At 47.2% G+C, this 23,935-nt stretch overlaps 1 protein-coding gene across 10 annotated transcripts in view; it reads right to left on the bottom strand.

The window, feature by feature from the left end:
* BCAS1 (brain enriched myelin associated protein 1) overlaps nt 1–23,935 on the bottom strand; it is a 99,324-nt gene that overhangs the window by 61,042 nt on the left and 14,347 nt on the right. For all 10 annotated transcript variants that reach the window (XM_006063672.4, XM_044927500.2, XM_044927499.2 and 7 more), the window contains exon 4: nt 4,657–5,228. In XM_006063672.4, the coding sequence (XP_006063734.4) occupies nt 4,657–5,228 (572 nt within the window). The remainder of the gene's footprint in view (nt 1–4,656; nt 5,229–23,935) is intronic.

Here is a 23,935-nt window from a genome sequence, read left to right as displayed (position 1 = left end):
TTTTGACCAGATGAATTTAAGGGAATAGGAGAAAATACGGTTAGGAAGACAGACAGAAGAGAGCTAGTAGAGACCTCGAGTGTCAGACTAGGAAACTGAGGCTCGTGTGTATAAGCACTGAAGTTCTATTCTTTCTAAAATAATTTCACCACTTCTGCATCTTTTTTTTCCAACCCAGATTAGGACATAGGCCTCAGCTTATGCAGTTTTCAAGTTGGATTCAGTTGTGCTATCTCTGCAAGTTTTAGTTGAGGACTATGGAAGGGAAGAGTAAAAAGACTAAAATTGTGAAGTAACAGGAAGAAAAACCATGATAGTAGTTAAATTTTATTTTTCTCAAAATGCAATATCTCTGTGTTAAGTACTTCAAAGACTTAGCTCTCATAGGTGTGAACACTGTAAAAATGTGCCTGATATGATTATTATCCCCATTGTACAGATGAAGAGACTGAGGCTCAGAGTAGTTGTGTGACTCGCCCAAGGTCGCACAGCCGACAGGTGACGGAGGCAGACTTGAAACCCGTGTCACCTGACGGTAACGCGTGTGTGTTAGCTCACTGCTTTATACCACGCAGAGGACTCCGGGGGCCTTGGTTCTCCCATTCCAACCCCCCCACTGAAGAGCGGTGCTACGGGATGGAGTTGCCATCACCGGAGACGAGAAGCCTGTGGATTCAATGAGTGGGCAGTGTGCTGTAATCGTTGAGGGTGTGGATGGACAGCTCAGTTTGGGGCATGTTGAGACTGAGATGATCAGCGCATCTCTTAATATCTGTAGCTTAATATCCGATGCTCTCCTAATATCTGTAGCTTAATATCCGATGCTCTCCTAATATCTGTAGCTTAATATCCGATGCTCTCCTAACATCTGTAGCCTGAACAAATTTGTGGATCAGTGCCTTTATCACAGCCTCCCTTAAAAATGTGTGTCTCTTACTAGATGATACAATCTTTGAGGGTCCAGGACCATAATTTTTCGTTTAGATGCCTTGCACAAATTTGGTGTTTAAATAACAATCGCAAAATTTACTTCAACTTTAAAAGAAAAAGAATATCCTTGTTTAAATCTCCTGAGTCTGTGTTTGGCTTAACACTTAAAACACCCCTCTACCCACCAACACAAAGACACCTCTGGAATTGCCAGTGACAACAGAAATTTAGTGTTTTTCTTTTTTTAATCAAAAGAGTTTCCATGATGTGATCAGTTTTCAGGGGAATGAAGCTCCTAAATAAATGCTTATCTTAAAGTTCTGGTTCAATTGTTGGGGAGAGGAGAAAAAATTGCCCCCCCGCCAACACATTGGTTTGTGTGAATCACAGCTCAGTGAAACCTTTCAGGCATATAATTTATCTTTTCTTTGGCCTATGTAGTAAATGCTTCATTTGTTCATGAATTCTGGCCTTGTTTTAATTATGCTATGCTCTGAATGTAGTTTTATGAGGCACAAAAATAAGATTGTCGTTCTGAAAACACAGATTTGTGTGTTTCCCCTAGAATGAAATGGTGTTATCTTTTTCCCAGTTCACAGCTCTGTGGGTTTGTGGCTGGAATTCCAATCCAGCAAGGGACGCAGCAGTGAAACTGGGGGGGAAGGGCTTGTGTGGGCGGGCGGGCAGGGACAGCTGAGCCCAGGGCATAATTTACCCTCAGAATTCTGAATCGATACATTGATGGCCGCGGATGCATAATGTGCTCTTCCCACCAAGAAAGCCATTGATTGAGAAGTTTTATTCCTGTTACTTTCTGAGGGCCATCCTCTTTCATTCCACTTCCAAGACAATTGATTTTTCCCCCTAAATACGGGCTGTACAGCCAGAGAGCAGGTCAGAACTCTTAATAATCAGAAGGCTGTTCTGTTGTTGTTAAAAATCTTTGCAAATATATGTATCTGAATATCCACAAGTTAACAGACTAGCAGAGACATCAGCGGCTCTTTCATACCTTTTCCATTTTTATCAGCACATAGGCCAGTGCAGGTTTGATCCCTGGGTCGGGAAGATCCCCTGGAGGAGGGCATGGCAACCCACTCCAGCATTCTTGCCTGGAGAATCCATGGACAGAGGAGCCTGGCGGGCTACAGTCCATGGGGTTGCAAAGGACAGGACTGAGCACGCATGCAGGTAGACAGGCAGAGCGAGCACTCCATATTTCAAATTCCAGTGATACAACCAACCAAAAATGGAAATTTGCTGTGTAACAAACACAGATGCAAATTTCTTGGCTGAGTCTAAGGAAACAAATGCACTTAATTCCACATGGACGATGAGTGACAATTTTTAGATCTTCTGAGAGGTTACTGTAACTTCAAAATATCACGCACGGGCCTGGCTATATTAAATACCTGCCATGTTGCCAACACAGACCCCCATCTCCTGGATCAAACTTGATTTTGGAACTCATTCCACTCCAACTGAGGTGCTGTCCCAAAGAGCGTGCAATTAAAAAAAAATAGAGTTGATAAAGCACAATTCTTAAACCTTCCTGCCCATTTTTTAGGATAGGAATGGATTGACTGCCTTAAGTTTTATGGTTAAATATGTTCAAGGGTTGGTTATCAGAGACGGAACTGGTTACTTGACTACTTTAGGGGTTTGGATGTGTCAAGAGACTTCTATTCAGAGATGGGATACTCAGTCCTTCATTCTCTTCCCATAAATAACACAGTCTTTTCTCAATTCGGGCAATGGGCTGGCTTTGGACGCCCATGGAAATGAAACGTGACCATGCAAAACTCAGAATGGCCTGGGGAGCCCATGACCAATAACAGGAAGCCACAAAGCTCAAGTAAAACAGTCAGTAGTTTTTCAAATATTCATGAATATTGATGTCCTTGACCCAAGACAAGGACTCTGGGCTCCGGGTGCAAATATTTGATGGACGCTTCCCTGGGCCACCTAGACGGATTCTCCTTGAGTCTGGACAACTTCTCTAATACTTGGCCTCCCCCACTAGAGCCCTGGGTGCTTGCATCATACCTGTGGATTTTTTGTACCTCTTCTCTCGCTAGACCACAGACTCCCTGAGGCCAGCGACCTTATGCTGTCCACCACTGTGGTCGTGCCTCACCTGCGTCTGGTAGCGTCACACTCAGTAAAGATCTGATGTGTGCGCGCACGTTAAGTTGCTTCTGCCATATCCGACTCTGTTGACCCCATGGACTGTAGCCCGCCAGCCTCCTCTGTCCGTGGGATTCTCCAGGCAGGAACACTGGAGTGGGGTGCCATTCCCTTCTCCAGGGGACCTTTCCAACCCAGAGGTTGAACCTGAGTCTCCTGCACTGCAGGCAGATTCTTTTACCATCTGAGCCACCAGGAAAGACCAAAGATTTGATGCCAGCATACATTTGAAGATTCACTTTGAATTAAACAGAAAGTTTATTCAGTAGGCTCCTGAACTGTTGCATTTAGGGAAGGGGCATTTAAAGGGCAATTTTTCTAACTTTCAAAAGAAAATTGAAAAAGCAGTTCTTGGAATAAAAATTTACAGAAAGGACAAGAACGCTGATAGCATGTGTCTTAACATATGAACCTTATGATCTTTTCCCCAACTCTGTCCAGAATTTTCAGCTATTGTCTAATATTTACAATATCATTCCTGACACCACCTGTTGGTGTCAGATTAATGCGATACTTATTTTCCTGAAGAAAAATAACATCCGGACAGCGCCTGGCACATTGTAAATGCTAAATAAATGACAGTCAGAGTTACTATTAGCAACTTGGCAGGGAAGCTAGCTGTCATTAAGACAATTATATTGACAACCATGTAATAATAATCAGCCCACCTAATTTTTTCCTGGCTCTAATCTCAACTAGAGATTCTTGAGTCCCAAATTTTGAAAAATACTGCTGCTTAAAAATCCATTAACTAAAGGAATAAGTGCCTTAAAATAAAATGTATCTACTTTTATTTCCTTCTTCACTCAAAGAGTTCTTTTCTGGGTCCCCAATACAAACAAACTCTCAAAGTTAAAAGTAAATGCTCTTTTTTAAGATCAAAAGAACTTGCCTTTCTTTGCACAGGAAAGAAAGCAACTGATTTGGATGCCTCTTAAAAGAAAAAAAAAAAAATCTTGTTTTTACAAAGGGATTACCCCAGCTTGTTGGAAAATAATTTGTACACAAAAGAGTTGGCCCAGAGCTGTAAAAGCCCTTTACACACACTTTAGTGCAAAAGATAGTTAAAGATTAGCCCAGGCTATTAAAAGTAAGAAATGCAATGCATTCCAAAAAAAGCCCATAAACACACTGCGTACGAAGCCAGCTACTGAGACAGGCAGATAGTTCAGTCTTTTGGAAACCGTCTTTATTCTGCTCATGCCTTTCCTCCAGACTCCACTGATCATAAATGCAACCTGTCCAGCTCTGCCTTTGATACACGGAAGGACGGATTCATCCGCATGTTAGTCACCTCCTCTTTTGTTACATAAAACAGATGCCACAGATGTTATTGTTCTGGCAACAGGTGTTTCTGCCACAGAAACACGGGCAGGCACCGGGCTCCAATGTGCTGGGTGTTCTAGAGGGACCTAGGCTTGCCACCTTGTCAGGACCCCTCAGTGATGGCAGAGCAAGACACGCGCGATCATCCTGCCCCACAACTGCCTCCGGCACCCCACCCCGAGCCTGCAGTAAGAGCAAAACAGATCGTCTCACCCTCTCTGCAGGGCCATCCTCGGACTGCGTGGATAACCCAGGAGTTTCGGCGGCCGGGTGAGGATGCTCTGTGCTCTCAGCCTCCTGCGGGAGGTCCACGGGGGCTTTGTCCCGTCCCTTGTCCAGCTTGAAGAGTTTGTCAAAGAAGCTGGAGTCCTTGGGCTTGGCGGGGGTTACTGCCCCGGACTCAGACGGAGGGTGCTCCGGCCCAGGGGCGGCAGGGAGGCCCTCCGCCTGGGCCGGGGTCTGCCCGGGGGTTTTATCCGGGCCATGCCCGGGTGCAGCTGCCACCGGAAGGGCCATGGGCTCACTCGGGTCTTTGTTTCCTGGAGCTTTATCGGAGCTGACATCAAGCCTCACGGATCCACTGGATGAATCCGTGGCTTGGTCTCCGGTACGCCCTGGTACAGGCCGAGAGAGTGTCAAGAAAAAACGGGATTTAGCAGCTGGTGCCTGGGGTTTGGCGTCCTTCCCAAGACTCTCGCCGTTGGCCTCCGCAGCCGCGCTGGTCTCCATTGTCTTGGGGGAAGAAGCGGCCACATTATCCTCCTGGATGCTGATTCCCAGATCGACTGTAAAGGCAAACATGAACAGCAGTCATTCACCCCAGCGAGGACATCCGAGGGGCACGGACGGACTCCCCGCATTTCACACGCAGAGGCAGGGAGATGGGCTGGGGACCCTACTGGGCCCTGACCCCTCTGTGGGGCAGAGGTCAGCTGTCCGGGCGTCTTCCGACCGAGGCGAGGGGGGGGAAGCCAAGCAGGAAAGCACCCGCCGGGGCCATGTGAAGGGCACACCGACTGTCAGCTTTATCCCCACAGGATCCTGCGAGAAGCAGGTCATCATCACGATTTCACCTGGGAGGCAGGCCAGCTGTCACAGGCTTAGGGGAACAATCTCCCGACCTCGGCCTCCTGTCTGGGTCGGGAGAATTCTTTGTCGGGTCCACCTTGTGCCCCGCAGGGTGTTGGGCAGCACCCCACAAGACGCTGAGCACCCCAGAGTGCCCCAACACCCCAGAGCACCCTGACTGGGGACACCAGAAATATCTCTGGGTGTTGCCAAAACATGCATTTGAGAAGCGCAAAGCTGGACTGTCTATTTGACTCTGAGTTACTGAGCTTTTCTCTGCCTCAGTTTTCTGGTGAAATGAGGAAAAGAGTGGAACCTACCCCTGTAATTTTGTTACAGAGATTCCATGGGTTAATATTCTCAAAGCACATCAAGCGGTGCCTGGAATGTAGCAAGTGCTCAATGAACAGCATAAACATAAGCCATCATCGTTGCTGCTGAGGGAGAAAAGTGACAGCCAGGGAAGCTGGGGCAGCCTCTCCCGGTCGCCCAGCGAGCAGTCAGCTTATTCCAGAGGTCACTTGCTCTCCGTCTCTCCTGCATTAGCGTCGGCTGCCGAGAATACAGGCAGATTTTAAAAAGGACTACTCAGACGCTGCCATTCTGACACCTGGAAGGGCAGGCGTCTACACAAGCAGGTGGGTTAGATCCCCGGCCACAAGACTGCACACGGGTTCTGCCTCCTCCAAGGAGCGGCTCTGCTCCCAGAATCCACCCGTTTCTGCTTTGAACTCTGCACAGAACTCACTGAACCGCCTCACTTTCTGGGTCGCTGTTATAAAGCAGTGCGATATTCAGGAGAAAGATACACTGCAAAACTGGGTATCACAGGTGATGACCAAGCTCCTCGGGCTGCCCTGGAGGTCCAGGGGTGGAGAGCCCACCTGCCGGCGCAGGGGACGCAGGTTCGACCCCTGACCTGGGAAGATCCCACAGGCCACAAGACAACCCTCAGGCTGCAGCTACTGAAGCCCGTGCACCCTAGAGCCCGTGCTCAGCAACAAGAAAGGCCCCGGCAGCGAGGCTGAGCCCCGCACGGAGGCAGCAGCCCCTGCCCGCCACAACCAGGGGAGGCCGAGTGTGCGTGCAGACGCAGGGCTTCCAAAGTCCATCACGCTTGTTTTAAAAGATCAGGGTTCTCCACCCACAAGCTGAGTGACCTTGGGCAAGTCACTGCAAATCTCTGAGTTTCTTTATATGTAAAATGGGAGAAACAGAAGCTCCCATGTAGAGCAGTTGTGATGTTTCAAGGATAAAATTCATACAAAGTATCAGGAACCCTGCCTTTCCATAGCAGCTGCTTAATAATTGACAGATAGCTGTGATTGTGTAGTTTGGAGTCAAAGAGAAAGAAGAGAAGCTACAGACTTCCCTGGTGGTCCAGTGGCTAAGACTGCATGTGCCCACTGCAGGGGAGCCGGATTCGATCCCTGGTCAGGGAACCAGATGCCACATGCCACAGTGAAAAGATTCTCCCATGTCGTAACTACACAATGCCCCAACAAAGGTCAAAGATCCCACATACTGCAACTAAGACCTGAAGCAGCCAAATAAGTAAGCTATTTTTTAAAAAGAAGAGCACTGAGGTTTCTTTAGGTCATACATTGCTCATAAGTAGTGAGAGATACATACATTTAGCAATTATTTTTGCCAAACTCTAGTATCTCCCAGCGTCTAAAGTCAGGAACAAACAGTAAAGGAGAGAGAGAGACACACACAGAGAGAGAAACAGAGAGCGAGTGCGCACACTGGACTCCTGGGCAGATGGTGGCCTCCTCTTCAAGCTTTGAGAGCAGAGAAGAAACGGCCAGAGGACCAGTGCCAGGCACTAGCTGCTGCTGCTGCTGCTGCTAAGTCGCTTCAGTTGTGTCTGACTCTGCGACCCCATAGACGGCAGCCCACCAGGCTCCCCCGTCCCTGGGATTCTCCAGGCACGAGCACTGGAGTGTGTTGCCATTTCCTTCTCCAATGCAGGAAAGTGAAAAGTAAAAGTGAAGTCGCTCAGTCGTGTCCGACTCCTAGCGATCCCATGGACTGCAGCCCACCAGGCTCCTCCGTCCATGGGATGCTCCAGGCACGAGCACTGGAGTGGGGTGCCACTGCCTTCTCCGCCAAGCACTAGGGGCCGCCATAAACTCGGGGCGCAGGGACACCACCCTGTGTGAACACTGGATGTGTCTTCCAGCTCATGTTTATCATTTTTCTGTGGTCCTGGACTTCATAGTTGTGGTAAATATTATACTCAGAAGGGAAGAGGGAGGGAGGGAGAGGGAACGAGGAAGTGACGGAGGGATGTGTCAGGATGCCAAGTACGCACCTCAAGCAGTCCAAGTGTCAGAGTGAATGCGAATGACTTGTGGGGACGCCCCACGCCAGGAAAAAAGAACACAGCTGACGAGAAAGGGGGGCCGAAGAGTCAAAACAAGGGCGGGCTTTTCAAACGCCAAGAACTTCGACGGACCTCTGAGTCTTTTGCCTCCTTCCTTACTCTCTGGCCGGGAACCAAAGGAGCTAGTGCTAAGTAGAGCATTTTGGTCGGAGAAAAAGTGTTTCGAAAAAACCTTTGCCGGGACAGACTTTTAAAAAGTGCCAATGCACTGCTTTGATAAAGGATCCATCCTTACACAAAGAACCTAGAGTGAACGTCAGCGCCCCAAGGGTTACAGCAGGCTCCAGCCACGAGCGCTGGTGTCAGAGGGTGGGCTACGCGTTTTGGTAACTTGTGGGACCTCAGGCTTCGTAGACAGGGCAGCCCGTAACCACGAAGCTCTGTCCACCCAAACGGGGGTGAGCACATGTCCAGCCCCATCACTTGCAGCTTCTCCTTCTCTTGCTAAAATGCTCACCTCTCAGGTGGCCACATGACCTAAGCTGGACTAACAAAAATAAATCTTATGATTTTTGCTGAGCCCACGAGAAATAAATCTTATGCTTTTTGCCGAGCCCACGAGAAATAAATCTTATGCTTTTTGCTGAGCCTACGAGAAATAAATCTTATGCTTTTTGCTGAGCCACGAGAACAGAGCTGTGACCTCTGTGCTGGAGTAGCCAAGCCAGTAAGGGGGTACATGTGGAGTTGGTGGCCTCGGCTATCACATTCGAGAGCACTTGCCTGAGAATCAACACAGATAAAAGCCCTACGAGATCCGTGGTTGCATTTGGACACCTGGATCCAGCTGTCCCTGAAGCTGGTTCACCATTCCACAGCCAGTACAGCTTCGTTTTTTTATTTTTCCACTTATGCCAGTTTTAAATTAAGTACATACTCTGTGACTTGGAGAGAATTTCAGCGACTTAGTCAGTACCTATTTCACTTGTTAATTAATAACAATCAACCTTCTCCTTGAGAAGTTGTCTCCAGGCTCTTCAAATATATCTAGGAGGCATTTAATACGGGATGAAGGAGAGGAAAGAAAATGAAATGCAAGAAAGTGAATCGTAAGGAGCTGGATAGATTCAAACAGAAAAACAAAACAAACCCACCAACACTTTGCTTTCTCAGTAAAAAGGAAGGAAAAAAATTCACGTGGGGAAAAATATTACAGTCACTTGAGACCTTGGATAAGCATTAAAAAGAAATAAATTATATTCTGAAACAGTAACTTACACATGCACAATCTTTGTGAACGACTAGGAAGAAAACCCACTGGAGTTCCAGGGTTTATAGTCTTGCAAACATGGGGATGACCTCCACGCCTTCCTCACATTATTATGGAAAGAATAAAAAGTTCCTTCTGGGTGACCGGAACGAAGCTTTTCATTCCTATGAAAACCTTGGGAGAAGTCCATCTGGAATCTGGTTTCAATAAAAAGTTTTCTCACAAAGCAGACAGATGACATACCAAAGAGCTTTTACTTCCCCTGCCATAAATGCGTAAGAGTTTAAGGAAAACAAAAAGAAATCAAGTAAGACTGCAAATGGTGGCTCCCAGCTATTTAGGAGAGCTTAAAATGTTGATCTCCTTAGTGCAGAAAAGACATTTTGTATTGTGTGTGTGTGTATGTGTGTGTGTCTTACTTAAGAAAGTCATTTTATCCAGACACGTGATGCAGAACTTACTTCTGGTGGCACCTTAGTGTCACTGAAAAGTACTTAGATTGTGGATCAGAGGAACCTGGGTTTTAACTCTAAAAATGCAATATGTGACCCGGATAAGTTCCTTTATATCATGTTTCCTCAATTTTCTTTAATTAAAAAAAAATGGACAGGAAAATAATTGTCCTCTTCAAAAGGTAATTGTGAGGACTAAGCAAAATACTTCCTACAGGGTACTTAACACAGGTGGGTATTTGATAAACATTAGTTGTTTTGTGACATTTATATGTCATTAATCTAATGACCATGTCATTTCCTAAATAGAAGCCTAAGGAAAGGAATTATTCCAATGATTTAACCTATACACTTGGGGGGTCTGGAAAGACTTTAAAATAGTAACGATATGGGCTTCCCTGGTGGCTCAATGGTGAAGAATCCGCCTACCAGTGCAGGAGACGTGGGTTTGGTCCCCGATTCAGGAAGATCCCACATGCTGAGCGGCAACAAAGCCCGCATGTCACAACTACTGAGCCTGTGCTCTGGAGCCCGGGAGCCACGGCCACTGAAGCCTGAGCGCCCTCCAGCCCAGGCTCCGCAACAAGAGGAGCCGCGGCACTGGGGGCCCACACACCCCAGCTGGACGGCAGCCCCGGTGGGCGGCAGCCAGGGAAAAGCCTGAGCAGCAGTGAAGACCCTGCACAGCCCAAACCAATAAATGCACTTTAAAGGGCAATGATACGAATTCACTGATCTTCAGAAATCTGAGAACCTGGGCTGTGCAAAGTTCAAGGATGCTTTTTCCAAGCACCAAGTATTCTTAGTCAAGACAAACTGCTTCATCAGCAATCTGTTATCTATTTAAAACACACACACGTACAAGTTCATATGGCACTATTCAGAATTTCTGAGTAAGGGCTACCTTTTATTTGCTTTTTTCGTGAGGCAAGGCTACAATCTTCACTTGATACAGCTGTAAACACAATAGCTGATATTCACTGAATGCTTCCTGCATGTCAGGCAGTAAAGGAAATGCTGAATGTGACAAGAAATGTTTTGTTTCTGTATTACAGCAATCCATGCCAGGTACCATGGTCCCTCCCATTTTACAGGCGTAGAAACTGCAGCTCTGAGAACAAAGTCACTTTTTAAAAAAACATTTGGCTGCACCAGGTCTTGGTTGGGGCGTGTGGGTCTGGTTCCCTGACCAGGGGTTGAACCCCAGGGCCCCTGCATTGGGAGCCCGAGTTCTTTGCCACTGGGCCACCAGGGAAGTCCCTAGAATTCTTTTCTCTTAAGAACTCAATATCCAAACATTTCTAGGGCTAAAGGTTAAAGAGGGAACTAGAAACTGTCGTCATAATTTTATTCATGAACGAAGCCTCCACTTACGACTCCGCACTCATACACGGTCATATGCGTCACTACGGTGACCAGTCAGGACAAAAGCTAAGAGGAAATACAACGCACACTAATCGCAAAGGGAAATTGCAAATGATGGCGGAGTTCACAGAGCCGTGTAAAGATCACACACATGGTTATTGTTGGATGAGGACCCGAGGGAGTTGGAATAGCTCACCAAAGGAGAAGGAAAAGTAGATGATAGCACAGTAGTCTTCAAAGGCGAACTCTAGTTGAATATCAAAGGATTACCACGGACCCTGGGGCAGACGGATGAAGACCTCAGTTTTGCAAAAATGACCCCTCTGCGGTCAGGCTGCGGGAGTCAAATGACACTTCAAACAACCAAGGCTTTATGTGTTGTGTAAATGCGTTTGTTGTTTTAAAGATCTTGAAATAAGGATTCACGGGTCAGCTGCTTGTGGCTTGAAGGAAGATGTTAGATTTGAAACCTTCACCGAATGATCAGATTTCATGCTTTCCATCTCCATATTAACAGGGCAGGATGTCCTCTCCAAGAGAGTCCAGCAAAAGTAAAAGAAAGGGATAGGTTTGGGGGGCAGGAGGGAAGAATTCTGAACTGTCAGCTGAATATGATGTGTCTGAGCATTCGGTGATAAACATGCTGGGTTCAACATTATGTGGGCAGAAGCTGACTTACCCTACACTCTCGCTTGAAAGCGTCCTCTGAAGTCAGCCATCGCTGTTAGTCACTGTAGGGGCCAGACTGCACCAGCGACTCTCAGAATTTTCCCTCCCCTCTACTCTTTTGTTTATTTTTGGCTGTTGGGTCTCCATTGCTGTGCGGGCTTTTCTGCAGTTGTGCTGAGCGGGGGCGACTCCCTACTTGCAGCACCCGAGCTTCTCTCATTGCAGAGCCTGGGCTCCACAGCAATTGCGGGGCACGGGCTTAGTCGTCCCGAGGCATGTGGGATATTCCTGGATCGCAGACCAAACCCATGTCTCCTGCACTGGCAGGCGGATTCTTCACCACTGTTCCTCCCTCCCCCCTTTGCATGCATTTCCTGTCAGTCATAAGCTTATAAAAGTCTGGAACATGCAAAGATTACTTATTGCAGAACCAGTCTTTGCTCCAACATGAGCAGATACTGTCACTCAAAGACAGATGTTTTATTGTTTCTCAATTTACTAGTAGCACGCATTTAACATGTGCTTACCTCCCATATGATTAATCTCCCAATGCTTCCCTTTCCCTGCCTCTGTCCCTCACCTTCACTGCAGTATAACGAACCTTTGCAGCCTGGTGTACCTTATCAGACTTCGTTCATGCTCAGACAAATATATACAAGCATCCCAGACACAAGTTCTAGGAGGCTGTATTTGTCCTTGTTGGTTTTTACAAAAATAGATTTATATTAGATATCATTTTTAATTGCTTTTATGTATCATTGCTATGGATTGAATGTTTGTGTCCCCCACAGTTCATATGCTGAAATCCTAACTTCCACTGTGATGGTATTAGGAGGTGGAGCTTTTGGGAGGGGATTAGGTTTCAAATCCTGAAAGATGATGCTGTGAAAGTGCTGCACTCAATATGCCAGCAAATTTGGAAAACTCAGCAGTGGCCACAGGACTGGAAAAGGTCAGTTTTCATTCCAATCCCAAAGAAAGGCAATGCCAAAGAATGCACAAACTACCACATAATTGCAGTCATCTCGCACGCTAGTAAAGTAATGCTCAAAATTCTCCAAGCCAGGCTTCAGCAATACGTGAACCGTGAACTTCCAGATGTTCAAGCTGGTTTTAGAAAAGGCAGAGGAACCAGAGATCAAATTGCCAACATCCGCTGAATCATGGAAACAGCAAGAGAGTTCCAGAAAAACATCTATTTCTGCTTTATTGACTATGCCAAAGCCTTTGACTGTGTGGATCACAATAAACTGTGGACAATTCTGAAAGAGATGGGAATACCAGACCACCTGACCTGCCTCTTGAGAAATCTGTATGCAGGTCAGGAAGCAACAGTTAGAACTGGACATGGAACAACAGACTGGTTCCAAACAGGAAAAGGAGTACGTCAAGGCTGTATATTGTTACCCTGCTTATTTAACTTATATGCAGAGTACATATGAGAAACGTTGGGCTGGAAGAAGCACAAGCTGGAATCAAGATTGTTGGGAGAAATATCAATAACCTCAGATATGCAGATGACACCACCTTTATGGCAGAAAGTGAAGAGGAACTAAAAAGCCTCTTGATGAAAGTGAAAGTGGAGAGTGAAAAAGTTGGCTTAAAGCTCAACATTCAGAAAACGAAGATCATGGCATCTGGTCCCATCACTTCATGGGAAATAGATGGGGAAATAGTGGAAACAGTGTCAGACTTTATTTTTTGGGGCTCCAAAATCACTGCAGATGGCGACTGCAGCCATGAAATTAAAAGACACTTACTCCTTGGAAGGAAAGTTATGACCAACCTAGATAGCATATTCAAAAGCAGAGACATTACTTTGCCAACAAAGGTCCGTCTACTCAAGGCTATGGTTTTTCCTGTGGTCATGTATGGATGTGAGAGTTGGACTGTGAAGAAGGCTGAGCACCGAAGAATTGATGCTTTTGAAATGTGGTGTTGGAGAAGACTCTTGAGAGTCCCTTGGCCTGCAAGGAGATCCAACCAGTCCATTCTGAAGGAGATCAGCCCTGGGATTTCTTTGGAAGGAATGATGCTAAAGCTGAAACTCCAGTACTTTGGCCACCTCATGTGAAGCGTTGACTCATTGGAAAAGACTCTGATGCTGGGAGGGATTGTGGGCAGGAGGAGAAGGGGACAACAGAGGATGAGATGGCTGGATGGCATCACTGACTCGATGGATGTGAGTCTGAGTAAATTCTGGGAGTTGGTGATGGACAGGGAGGCCTGGCGTGCTGTGATTCATGGGGTCACAAAGAGTCGGACATGACTGAGCGTCTGAACTGAACTGAACTAGGTTATGAGGATGGAGCCCCCATCAATGGGATTAGTGTCCTTATAAAGGAGGTCCGGCCTCCACCATGTGAGGATACAGTGAAGAGATGACTGACTGTGAACCAGGGCCTGGTCCCTCCCCAGGCAAGGAGTCCGCTGGCACCTCGAGCTTGGACTTCTCAGCCTCTAGAACCATGAGAAATAAACGGGTATAGTTTAAGCCTCCAGGTCTCTGGTATTTTTGTTCAGTTCAGTTCAGTTCAGTCGCTCAGTCGTGTCCGACTCTTTGTGACCCCATGTATCACAGCACGCCAGGCCTCCCTGTCCATCACCAACTCCTGGAGTTCACTCAGACTCACATCATCGAGTCAGTGATGCCATCCAGCCATCTCATCCTCTGTCGTCCATTTCTCCTCCTGCCCCCAATCCCTCCCAGCATCAGAGTCTTTTCCAATGAGTCAACTCTTTGCATGAGGTGGCCAAAGTACTGGAGTTTCAGCTTTAGCATCATTCCTTCTAAAGAAATCCCAGGGATGATCTCCTTCAGAATGGACTGGTTGGATAGCTGCCCAAATGGACTGAGATAACCTCAGTTCTCCCCTTCGTCAATCAATACATCCCGAATCTATCTTATCTTTTAAAAATAGCTGTAAACATTCCTTAATATGAATATACCAAAAGAGATTTATGTCACTGGCTGATCAATGAACATTCTGATAGTTTCCAAATAATTTTTTTTCCATGTTCATTACAAACAATGCTGGGGAAAACTTCTATGATCAAAGGTCCTAAGCTAGTGCTTTATTTCTATAGAATAAGAGTTACAGATGTAGAATCGCTGCACCCAAATTAATGTGCATTTAATTTTTAAAAATAGACACTGCCAGATTAATTCCCGAAAAAAGGCTCCAGAGATTCACATTTCCGACAGCAATATGGTAAGTGTCTCTCACCCCCAAGGGTGGCAGGGAAGAGACGCAGCAGGAACGCGGATCATGCACACAGTATTAAACATCTTTAAATGCGAAAAGAAAGAGGCTTACCAGCGAAAATCACACAGCGTTCCTTTAATGCTCTCAGCTGTCAGGACAGGAAGGCTAAACTCTGGAGATGGCAGGTGGGAGCAGGTTGAATTCAGCCCACACGGAACACTGCTGAACAGTGGCAAGTACTAGTGTGGACACTGAGAACAGCCAGCCAGAAAGTAATAGGAGACAAGGGGCTCAGAGGAAAAGGGCAGGGAAAAGAGCCAAGTCGGGAAGACATTACAGGGGCTTCTCCCGTGGCCCAGTGGTAAAGAATCCACCTTGCAATGCAGAGGCCATGGGTTCGATCCCTGGTTGGGGAGCTAAGATCCCACATACGCGGAGCCACTGAGCCCACGTGCCACAACCATTGAGCCCATCTGCTGCAACCACTGAACCCGAGCACCCCAACTAGAGGGTCCGGGGGCTGCATGGAAAGATCCCACATGATGCAACACAGATCCCTTGTGCCACAGGTAAGATCCAACACAGCCAAGTACATGAATAAATTCTTTAAAAAAGAAGACGTATTCTCCAGAGTGGGAGATGCAAATGATCAATGAGCACGATAGAAGATGTTCATTATGCTCAGTCATCACGGAAAGGCAATCAAAACCACAACGTGTGACCACCTCACACCCACCACGATAACCATAATCAAAGACACTCCAACCCAGGTGAACCTTGAAAACGTTATGCTCAGTTAAAGGATCCAAATGCAAAATGCCACCTTTGGTATGACTCTCTGTGTATAAACTGTCCAGGGCAGGCGAACCCAGAGGCAGGAGGCACATTCACGGTGGCCGGGGTGGGGGAGGGGAGTAGAGATTAACTGCTCAAGGGATTTGTTTGATGAAATTCCTTTGATGAAATGTGGAATCAGACAGAGGAGACGGCTGTAGTACCTTGTAAATATAGTAAAGAGGACTACATCGCATAATACACTTGAAAAGGGCGAATTATACGGTATGTGAGTTATAGCTCAGTTTTCAAAATGAAGACCCTGTGCTAACAAACACCAGCGCAGCTCTGGGGCGGCGCGTGAACGCTGAAGATGAACAGAGGATTCACAGTCAAGGCAGGTGACTTTCAAGCCAACGAGAAGAAATGAATGGGCTACGTCTATCAAACAGAAATTCTCCAGGAGAATTTCTGAGGAGAAAAAGCGCTAAGAGGTGGAGAAGTATGAGATTTCACAGAGGATGTGCCTGCTGCAAGGAGGGGCACGGAGGTGGGCCATCTGGCGGCCCGTTTTCAGAACCGTCTGTAATCGCTTGAAGCAGCGGGCTGATGCCGCAGGGTCTATGTGGGTGGCCTGTCCAGCGGGGCTGCAGGGCGCAGAGCTGAGGGTCAGGAGACTGTCTACTGCGGTAGGTGTATCCAGAGAGAGCGCGGAAGGGCAGAGAGGGCGGGCGCCCAGGAAAGGTGCTAGAACCCGGGTAAACGCGCGCTGCTCTCTGTGGTTCAGTTGCGTCCTTGGGAGTCCGCGCTGGCGGACACCGGGCCAGTCCAGGGGCCGGCCCGCGCCTCCTCTTCGCCCAGAGCCGTCCCCGACCTCCCAGAACCCCCGCAACTAGCGTGGGCTCGTGCCCTCCTGCTGGCCCGTGAGGTTTAAGCGGACGCCTGCTTGGGGCATGGGCTTCCGGCGAGGACCCTCCCTTCGTTCCCAATGAAGGGAGAAAAAACAGCGGCGCACGGTGGCCTTTCCTGCTCTTGGGTCCCATCGCCCGAGGACGCGTGGGTAGGGGCAGCCTGGAGCCGCGGTGCGTCTTTACAACACGCACCTGGTATCGGACAATGCTGGCGAGCCGCCGCACAGCGCTTGGAAGGGCTGACCCCCACACTCCTTTTCATAACTAAAAGTGCCTTCACTTAGGGCTGCATTACTTTCAGAGGATCCATCAACATCTAGGACTTGCTCTTCAGCTGCTTCTCTTGCCCCTCTACTGCCGCTGGTCTGATGTGTCCCGGTTCATTAATCTATCCGTCCTCAGCAAGCTTTCTGTGCATCTCAGAGCCTGTGCTAAACTCTGGGGTTACTGCAACAACAAACGAAATGTTTTGTTCTCAGAAACTTTTATCCAAGTAGGGGAAACAGATTTTAAAAGCCAGCCAGTTGGGGGAAGACCATGAGTGCGAAGAGCACAGACCTATTTGCTCCCTTCCCAGCCAGTGATGCTGGTCCCAGGTTGTCCCTGTATCAGGCGGCTGAGTTTCGGCGTTGGGTCTCCCAGCACACTTTGCCCAGGCATCCTGACTGGCTTCTCTTCTCACTCGTTATGGCACAGCACTGGTGGGCGGATCATTTATGCAAGTCAGGATTTTCAGTCCAAAAATTATTCCACTTACTTCTTTAAAAAAAAAATCAAAATTAGGCAGTTTTTCTTTTTAGGAAAAAATTGACTACAAACAAAAATGAAAGACAAATGTTTTTAGAAACTTCTTATCCAGGTGAAACAGAAACAGGTCTTCTGTTTCTGAAAAATGACGTTTTCTGACTGATAAATCATGCTTCAGTCTCTGCCATTCATTAGCAGTGAGAACAGCTTTCTTAAAAGGGCTTTCTTAAAAGGGTGAACGATTGTGATAAATTTGATAGAAAGAAATCAAAGGAGGAGGAAAACGAGGTACTTTTATTTCCCTAAAAACTGGTGAGGTTTCAGGTATACACACAGGTGTAAAGTTTGGTCAGGCCATACAGCAGGGGAGAGGCCACTGCTAAAGGACACTCGTGACTGTGGACCCTGGTGTGGTTTTCCCTGTCGTGTTTACTTCTTCACTTATCCTGTGCCAGTCGCTCTATACAGCTCGTGTTATTATTATTTCCACTTTCCAGGAGAGTCTCTGAGAGGACACATTTCTTGCCAAGGTTACATAGCTACAGAGTGACAGAGCCGGGATTCCCAGGAGGCACAAGCGATAAAGGATGTGCCTGCAAATGCAGGGGACGTAAGAGACGCAGGTTCGATCCCTGGGTTGGGAAGATCCCTCGGAGGAGGGCACAGCAACCCACTCCAGTATCCTTGCCTGGAGAGTCCCATGCACAGAGGAGCCTGGCAGGCTATGGTCCACGGGGTCACACAGAGTCAGACAGGACGGAAGCGGCTTAGCGCGCACGCGTGACGGAGCCAGCACGCGGTCTGCGAGCCTCCGGGTCTTCAGGGCACTCGTATTAGTTTCTTGTTGCCATTCTAACAAACTACCCCCACTTTTGTGCCTTAAAACAATACAAGCATCTTATATCACAACCACCAGCGCCATGACCGTTGACAACTGCCATGGCAACAGCTGAAAGACTGTCCACAAGGACTGAAAAGGGGTGCTCTCCAGCCCCGGGCGTAGCATACCCCTGTGCTCGGGTGAGCCATGAATACTCCTCCCTCTCTTCACTCAGCCCCCGCCCTTTTGCCTTGACCTTCCGTATATACATTGTGTCCCAGGCCAAGTTAGGGTGAGAAGTTGATTTTCGAACTAAGTCCCCGCTTTTCCATTCTCTGGCCGTTGAGTAAAGCTTATGCTGTTTTAGGCTCAGCATCAGTTTCTTTTCTGATTGTGTGAATCTGAATGAAAAAAGAAACTTCCCCACCGAGGTAGAGGGCTTCAGTCTGGCTAGGACCTAAGTGGAGATGCTGCTGCTCCGTTGCTAAGTCGTGTCTGACTTTTTGTAACCCCAAGAACCGAAGGCTCCTCTGTCCTTCACTGTCTTCCAGAGTTTGCTCTAATTCATGTCCATTGAGTCGGTGATAACATCCAACCATTTCATCCTCTGTCATCCCCTTCTCCTCCCACCTTCAATCTTTCCCAGCATCGGGGTCTTTTCAAATGAGTCAGTTCTTCGCATCATGTGGCCAAAGTATTGGAGTTTCAGCTTCAGCATCAGTCCTTCCAATGAATATTCAGGACTGATTTCCTTCAGGATGGACGGGTTGGATCTCCTTGCTGTCCAAGGGACTCTCAAGAGTCTTCTCCAACACCACAGTTCAAAAGCAGCAATTTTTCAGCACTCAGCCTTCTTTATGGTTCAACTCTCACATCCATATGTGACTACTGGAAAAACCATAGCCTTGACTAGATGGACCTTTGTCCACAAAATGATGACTATACATCTCTTTGCCTACAACCAATTTGCTAATACCCCTCTTAAAAGGGCCCTATGGTCCTTTTATTGGGTCTACCTGAATAATCCAGGCTCAGCTCCCCACCTCAAGATCCTTAATTTAATCCCATCACAAAACCTGCTTTTGACATGTGAAGTGACATATTCCCAGGCCCTGGAGATTCGGATGTGGACATCTGGCCTCCTGTTCTGGCATGATAGTTTTGTAGTCTGGGGTGGTTCATTCCTATCTCTGCACAGGGGTGTAGCATCGTGTGAATCTGCTCTAACTGATGCAGCCACTCTCCTGATGGACATGTAGCTCTTTGGGAAGTACTTCCCCAGCTACTCTGGAATTCAAATCAACATGTATTGGAAAAAGAAAGGGAAGAACTGAAGAAACAAATTTAAACAACCACATTTTGACAGAGCAAACACATTAGCCTCTGACCCAAAGGTGCAAGAAACGGGGTTGTGCACAGCAGTAAGTCACGTTGCCTGTGGCTTTGGCACCATTACCAGCTTCCCTGAAACAAGACTTTCAAACGGCATCTGAAATTGGCAACTGAAGCGAGAAATATAATATGGAAATAAACATCAGACATTTTGATTTTCTGAGATATTGTTTTTCAAGATGAAGTATAATGCTAAGCTTTGGAGAGAAAGCCCTCATCTACATGAGTTGTACTACTTGATGTTGGTTTGATATCAAGATCCCTAGTCTCTTACCCTCACCAAGAAAAAATACTATGCAAGATAAATTTATTTCTTCAAGGAAATAGAATGGAATTTCATGGATCGATTGTAAAGAAGGGTTGTGCCTGATTGATCTCTCCCACAGTGTGTCCAGAAGACAAAAAATAAAACACTTTAAAAGTATAAGGGATGCAGGGGAAAAAAAAGTTTCAAGGTTATATTTTAAATTTGCAAAAGCTATCTAGATGAGCTAATCAGTTAACTTCATACCCGAATGATGGCCTTTATTAACATTAAATCCAAAACAGAAAAATAAACTTCCTCATATGTTGACCACATGTCAGATACTCTTCCAAGTACTGCAGGTGTATCAACTCACTTAAGCTTCCCGACGATCTTCAAAGCTATGTCCTACTGTTACTATGATTCCCATTTTACAGATGTGAGACCAGAGAGGCTCAGCAGCTCGCCTAAGGTCACACAGCAAAGCCACGACGTGAGTTTAGGACCCTGCTCCCTAGGCTGTGTGCTCAGGCGCTGCTTCTCAATAGGCCTTCATGGGAGATGTTCCCGCATGGCAGTGAACGTCTTTAATAGGAGAAAAAAGGAAAAGTATAGATAAAAAGAAGGAAAACAGTCACCCAGGGGCCCATATATCTATTTTTCTAGTCACTTTTCTCTGTTGTTGTTCAGTCACTCAGTCATGCCCAGCTGTTTGTGACCCGTGGACTGTAGCCCACCAGGCTCTCTGTCCACGGGATTTTTCAGGGAAGAGCACTGGGCGGGATGCCATGCCCTCCTCCAGGGGATCTTCCTGACCCAGGGATCGAAGCTGTGTCTCCTGCATTGGCAAGCGGATTCTTTACTGCTGAGCCAGCAGGGAAGCCTGACTTTCTCTCTGTGCATACACACACGCATACACCAAATGAATCCAAACATGCACCAAAAGACATGGCCAGAGAATTTTGTCCAAAGGATTAAAAAAAAAAACCACCAGTGCCAGGGTCCAGCCCCGGCTGATCCAGGGTATTCGAAGCGGGGACGGCGTTGGCGAGGGTAAGGATACAATAGCTTCAATTAGATATTAATTAAAGATATAAAGAGTAATAGAATGAGGATAGCTCAGTAGGAAAATTCAGTGGAGAAAAGAGGCTGAGTAGCTTGGTTTACACGGGAGACCAATAAAACTTCACGACAAGAAGTTTGCACCACTTACGTAGGCCGCAGGCGTCCTTCCGTTCTCCCGAATGAGAGGAGACACTGAGGCCTCCCCAGTCGGATCTTAGAAGCCCAGGCATAATTAGCAAGCATGGCGGGTTCCGCGCTCCAGATGGAGACTCAGCCAGAATTTGAGAGAGAGAGCGACATGGGGAGACCAAGTTTCGGTGAACAAGGCCCACACTTTATTTTCCAAAGTAGTTTTTATACCTAAAGTTGTGCATAGAGGATAATGGGGGAAGGGGTGGAGTCATGCAAGGACAGTAGTTCCTGGTCCTAATCGAAGCCAGGCTTTCAAACTTATCATATGCAAAAGTTCAGGTGAATTACATCATCTTCTGGCCAGGAGGCCTGATAACATTTTAAGAAACTTATCTTTCTCTAAAGGTGATTATTCCAAAGTCAGGCACCAGCCTCCAAAAAAGCATTGGACAAAGCTGCATTTTACATTTCTATACACCCATTATATCAATCAATACACTGCCAAGGACACAGTAGGTAAGGAGTATGGAGACTTAGCAGCAAACATTGGCCCAACAAGTGAAAAACCCTTCACCAATACAATTTCTAATCAATCTTTTAACTACTCAAAGGAATCTGTGTTTAGACAGTTTAGAACATCTCCTGCCTCTCACAGTTGGGAGGCTCTGAACAATCACATGTGGCCGGAAAAACCTATTCAGGCAGCCTAGAGGATTTCCAAAGGAGTTTGTAGGTTAAACACTGTCACACCCAGGAATTATTAACTGGAGCTGTAAGCTAACTCTTTTTTTCAGAGAGAGGTAGTGGGGGACAGCCCCCATAAAGTCAGAGGTGTAGGTGAGAGCACAAAGCCGAAAGTAGGCAGACTCTGGTTTGGGGGTAGATGCTCGAGAATTTCCAGGGGTACTCCTGAGGCTCGATCCTGCCTTTGCGTATGCCGAGCCTCCTTCCTCATGACCTTTGCCACGGGCGGAGTGCCTCACGCTGGCTCCCAGCAGTGATAGAATTCTAGTTGAGCTATTCCAGATCCTGAAAGATGATGCTGTGGAAAGTGCTGCACTCAATATGCAATATGCACTCAATATGCAATATGCCGGCTCCCAGCAACCCAGGATCCCACTTTTATAGCCCTTTAAAAACTGCACTGAAAGTGATAAATAACCTGGAGAAAACAGCTCAAGGATGATAAGCTGCCTTCCCCATGCAAAGGGATAATCAGTCCAAAGTGAGTTGCAGAGGGCGCGGTGTCAGTGGACGCAGGCGGAGGTTTCGGCGTCAGAGGATTAACTTAAACTTGCTACAGATTCTTCAGCGGGTGCCGATGCAAGGCTGCGTCGTACGTAAGCTGGTACAACCAAGCACGGGTCACTCAAATGAGATTTTTTTCCCCCGGGTACGTAGGTACCCACAGCAACACACTGTCCCAGATTGTCACCCTGTATTTCGTTGCCTGTTTTCCTCTTTACAGGAAGACCTGCCAATTATATATATATACACACATTACATGTAATATATACACGCATTACATATGTATATACTATATATATAATTGCTGGGAGCAGAGAGGAAAGTAAGGAAGGGGGGAGAAACAAGGAGAGGGAGAAGACAAGAGGGGGCCGTCTCGATTTCCACCATTTTGCTCCCATGTTCTTCCGACGCTCTCCTCACCCTTGTGCCCCATATTAAAAATAGGGGCAAAAAAGATAGGGGCATAACCTCAGCAACAACAGTGATTGAAAGACGACAAAGAACCACTTCTGAAGGACACATTAGGTTGTCAGGGCCTCTGGATCAGTCGAGAACGTCGACAGTTTGCAAATGATAAAAACGACACGTGCTCCTCTCCAAGTGAGTGTGTCTCAGCCGCCAGCTTTACGCTGCTCTCACCAAAGCTGCTGCCGCCAGTTCAGTCCATTCCACCCACATCAGAGCAGAAATCTGACTCACAGGTGGAAAGGCAGGAAGAGACTTGTGACTTTAATCTCATCCTGTGGTTGCCAATCCTGCCTATGCCTCTGAACCCTCTGGAAAACGTTCAGCAGTTCAGACCCCCAGGGCTCAACTGGAGGGTATTCTGGAAAGATGGGACCTGGGCATCTACACTTTTAATAAGCAACCGAGGTAAGATCCTGGGACATCATATAATAAGAAATATATGCTTGGTCTTCATCCCTGTTCCTGGCACAGAGCTCCTAACACTTACCTTTAAGAGTCAAGAAGATGACCTTTGTTATTGATAACAAGCCAGCCCCTTTTAACCACATCTGAGTTTATGTTAATGAGGTGATTTTGGAAAAGCCCCTCTAAGGATGGGGTTCCCGGTTGCCAGAGAAACAAGACATGTGATCAGAGGGCTAGGATTTCAGCTTCACCACCCCGGCCAATCTTCCAGGAGGGGAGAGCAGCTGAAAATTGAGCTCTACCATCAATAGCCAGCGATCTAATCAATCATGCCTACGTAATGAAACCTTCACAAACGTCTCTCAAGAACAGGGTTCAGATTGCTTCTGGGTTGATAAGCACGTGGAGGTTCTGGACGGGTGGCTTGTCCAGAGAAAGCATGGACACTCCCCTCCCCAGGGTCCCTCCCATCACCTCTCCCATCACCTCCTCCATCGGCCGCCGTCGCCGAGTTGTATCTGCTTAGAATGAACTGGTGACCTGGTAAGGGGCTTCCCTTGTAGCTGAGCATAAAGAATCTGCCTGCCAATGCAGAAGACATGGGTGCAATCCCTGGGTCAGGAAGATCCCCTGGAGAAGAGACTGACAACCCAGTCCAGTATTTTTGCCTGGGAAATGCCATGGATAGAGGAGCCCGGGGGGCTACAGTCCAGGGGGTCGCAGAAGGATTGGACATGACTGAGTGACTGAACAGCAACCATCTAGCAAGCACACAGCTCTCCTGTGCTCTGTGAGCTGTTCTGGCAAATGCTTGAACCTGAGGGGGAAGTCGTGGGAACCTCTGCTCTGTAGCCGAGCAGGACAGAAGTTGTGGGTAGGCCGGGGACTCCCCACTTGCCATCGGCGACTTTAGTGGGAGGTAGTCTT

This window comes from Bubalus bubalis, chromosome 14 (genome assembly GCF_019923935.1).
Source record: "Bubalus bubalis isolate 160015118507 breed Murrah chromosome 14, NDDB_SH_1, whole genome shotgun sequence".
Taxonomy (NCBI): Eukaryota; Metazoa; Chordata; class Mammalia; order Artiodactyla; family Bovidae; genus Bubalus; species Bubalus bubalis.
This window is presented reverse-complemented; position numbering and strand designations above follow the sequence as displayed.